A 3073-nucleotide genomic window follows, 5' to 3' on the forward strand; every position below is an offset into this window, starting at 1 on the left:
AATGTAGACAAAGTACGCATATCATACTTTATGGTGGTCCATGGTAACAATACTTCATTCAGATAAACAAATGAAGGACCACAGTGATGCCGTTTACAAACGGTTGTACAAACTCACTTCTAAAAACGGAAGTGTAGCTCCGTCAGTAGCACGTCACCACCTCCGTTAGCAAACGCCACGTTACTGCACAGTTACGTCGTCCTCGCCGGTTCTCCTTCGTCGTCGTTATCTGATGGGAAGCTTGATAGTCTCTAGGGTTTACGGTAATTCTTTGTGTGGATGAGGGCAAAAAGTCAGAGCGTGTGATACTTCAGTGAGAGAATGAGGAATGTATGCTAAAATCTGATTCTATCGTGATTCAAAACGGCAACGTTTTTTATGATTGTGCAAGAACCCAATTGTCCCATCAAATCGTTTGAATCCACGTCAAATAGTTACCGTTACACGTAGGATTTTTCGGTTATATTTCACGGAGAAGGACCTATTGGTCACACGGAGAGAATCGATGAGGGCCGCGTTGTTAATTTCTAATGGTGAGGGGGCGCCAGGTCAATTTAGTAAATGGTTAGGGACTGGAGAGGGGTTTTACTTTTGATTTAATAGTTCAACCAACGACATAGTTGATTTAGTGACTTATTGATTTAATAGTTTAACCGATTTAATTATAGTAGAATCCAATTGCAGCATGTACTCTACTGTTGGTGTTCATAATGACGAGCACCTTCTTTTTTTTATGTAGCACTTGCACTGATGCTAAAAATAGCACTACTATCATTATTTTTTGTTGTAAAAAGTCTAGAAGATGATGAAGGACATGTTAAAAAATTTGGAAAAAAAAGACATGAACTTAAATAATACAAGAATGGAAAGAGATTGAAAGGATTGTAATGAACAAATAAGTTGAAAAAGAAGAAAATGTGGCCATTAGTTTGTTGAACCCGTTTGCGTTCTTGGTTCTCCAAAAACAGAAAAACAAGAACCAGCAGTTTCAGATAAGTAACCAACAACAACCATCACTTACCTTAGTTTCTCAAAATTACATATATGATTTAGAAATATTATAAGAATTTAATTGAGAGGTGAATTGCTTTTACAAAAAAAATTCTCTAATATTAATGAGTAGTAGTGAATATATTTGTTTTGATTCAATATATTTATAAGAAAAAGTTTGGTAACAAAAAATTTTCAGTCATAATTAGCCAAAAATTTTTATAATTTACTTCATTTATATCTTTTAATAACAGTTTTATTTTTTATCTCACTCTCTTATCATTCCACTTATAATATTCTTATCAATTCTACTTATTAATGATATTAATTATAATATCATATTCCTTATTAGTAGACATTCTTGTAATCAATACTTAATATTCCTTTTATAATTTAATTTTTATATTAATATCAATCAATGGAAATACGAAAAAATTATCAATTCTTTGTTTCCGTTTAAGGCATTTCCTTGTACTTGATTCTTTGTAATATATACTTTCCATTAATTTAATTATGATCATTCAAAAATCATGGCTATAATACCATTGCAAGCAGAATAGTGTATAAGTCAAAAAATTTTACAAAAAATCATGTTTATCGTTGCAAATAGTATGACATTTGATTACATATATATTAGTGCTATTATTACATCTCATTATTATTACTTATTAGTGCTATTATTACATCTCATTATTATTACATTTCATTATTATTATATATTATTTTCTTTTGACATGTACTCTTTCTATTTTTTAGTTATATTGGTATTATTACTATTAGTGCTATTATTACATTTCATTATTATTTATTATCTTTTCTATTATTATTATTATTATTGTTGTTGTTGTTAATATCAAAAAATTAAATATTTCTATCTGATTTATTAAAAATTTATTCACTCTAGTACAAAATAAAAACTTTTTTTTACCTTGGTGCTATAAAAATACTTATATATTTATTTTTACATGACTAAAATAATTTAGTAACTCCTTCGGCCACAAACAATTTTAATTGATTATTACTTATTTACCATTTTTAAAAATTTATTAAATTATAACTAACGATTAAATACTATTTAATTTAAATTGATATGCACAATTCTAAGTATAAATATAAATAGTATTAAAACATTATAGTTAATCATGTATTTAAATTTCAAATACTTTCTTTCAATTTGTCAATTAATTTCGTTTAAAAAAATCCGATAAATTCACATAATTAAATAAAAAAAATAATTTACTCATTATTTTAGCTGTAATTATTAGTACAATAAAAAATTTTAAATTTTATAAAATTGATTACAATAACTATAAATGCATATTAGAATCTTGATTATCAATAGAACTAAAATAACAAGTACAAATAAATTAACAATTACAACTAATTTTTTTATAAAGTTCAAAAAAAATTTTTATGTTCATTATTTTCAATCTTATTCGTTATCTTAGTTATACCCATTATAATAAAATGTATCAAGTGCAACTAAAATTTTTAAACTTTATACAAATATAATAATTACAAGTAAAATTTTTTCCACTAAATTTATACAGTAAAATTACGAGTATTATTGGGTCATCCTCTAATTCATTCATTATAATTTTACCAAGTTAGAAGTCATCCATATAATATTAAAAGCTTGTGTAAAAAAAATCATCATAGCCACAAAAATGGCATATTCTCCTTGGTTCTTAAAAAAACAGTTTATACTTTTTCCACCATAGACAAATCCTTAAAACACATATTAACATATACTAGCATCTTGAATAGCTATGCTACCAAGACCTTTTCAAAGTTAAGGGCTCTGTTTGGGAAGACGCCGGCAGCTCATGTAACGCGACATCTTAAAACGCATATCATTCCAGTAGGAAGAAACATTCCATCCAAAACTTCAAACAACACAGAACACAGCATCACATTGGATCCTATTCCATGTTATTGAACTAATTATATGCGTTTATGTTATATATTGTTTCTTTCCAGTACTAGTCTTTTTGGAGAATATTCCTATTACAGTTGGACCAATATTCTGACACCAGCTTATAGAATGAAGAATCTCTCTCCATAAGCTTTGAAGGCTCATCAT

At 27.5% G+C, this 3073-nt stretch overlaps 1 protein-coding gene across 1 annotated transcript in view; it reads right to left on the bottom strand.

Moving 5' to 3' along the window:
* Positions 1–2814: 2814 nt before the first annotated feature.
* Positions 2815–3073, bottom strand: part of LOC107464265 (ABC transporter C family member 8-like) — a 6055-nt gene continuing 5796 nt past the window's right edge. The window contains exon 12 of the mRNA XM_016083192.3: positions 2815–2876. Coding sequence (XP_015938678.2) covers positions 2815–2876 — 62 coding nt within the window. The remainder of the gene's footprint in view (positions 2877–3073) is intronic.

Source organism: Arachis duranensis, chromosome 9 (genome assembly GCF_000817695.3).
Source record: "Arachis duranensis cultivar V14167 chromosome 9, aradu.V14167.gnm2.J7QH, whole genome shotgun sequence".
Classification (NCBI taxonomy): Eukaryota; Viridiplantae; Streptophyta; class Magnoliopsida; order Fabales; family Fabaceae; genus Arachis; species Arachis duranensis.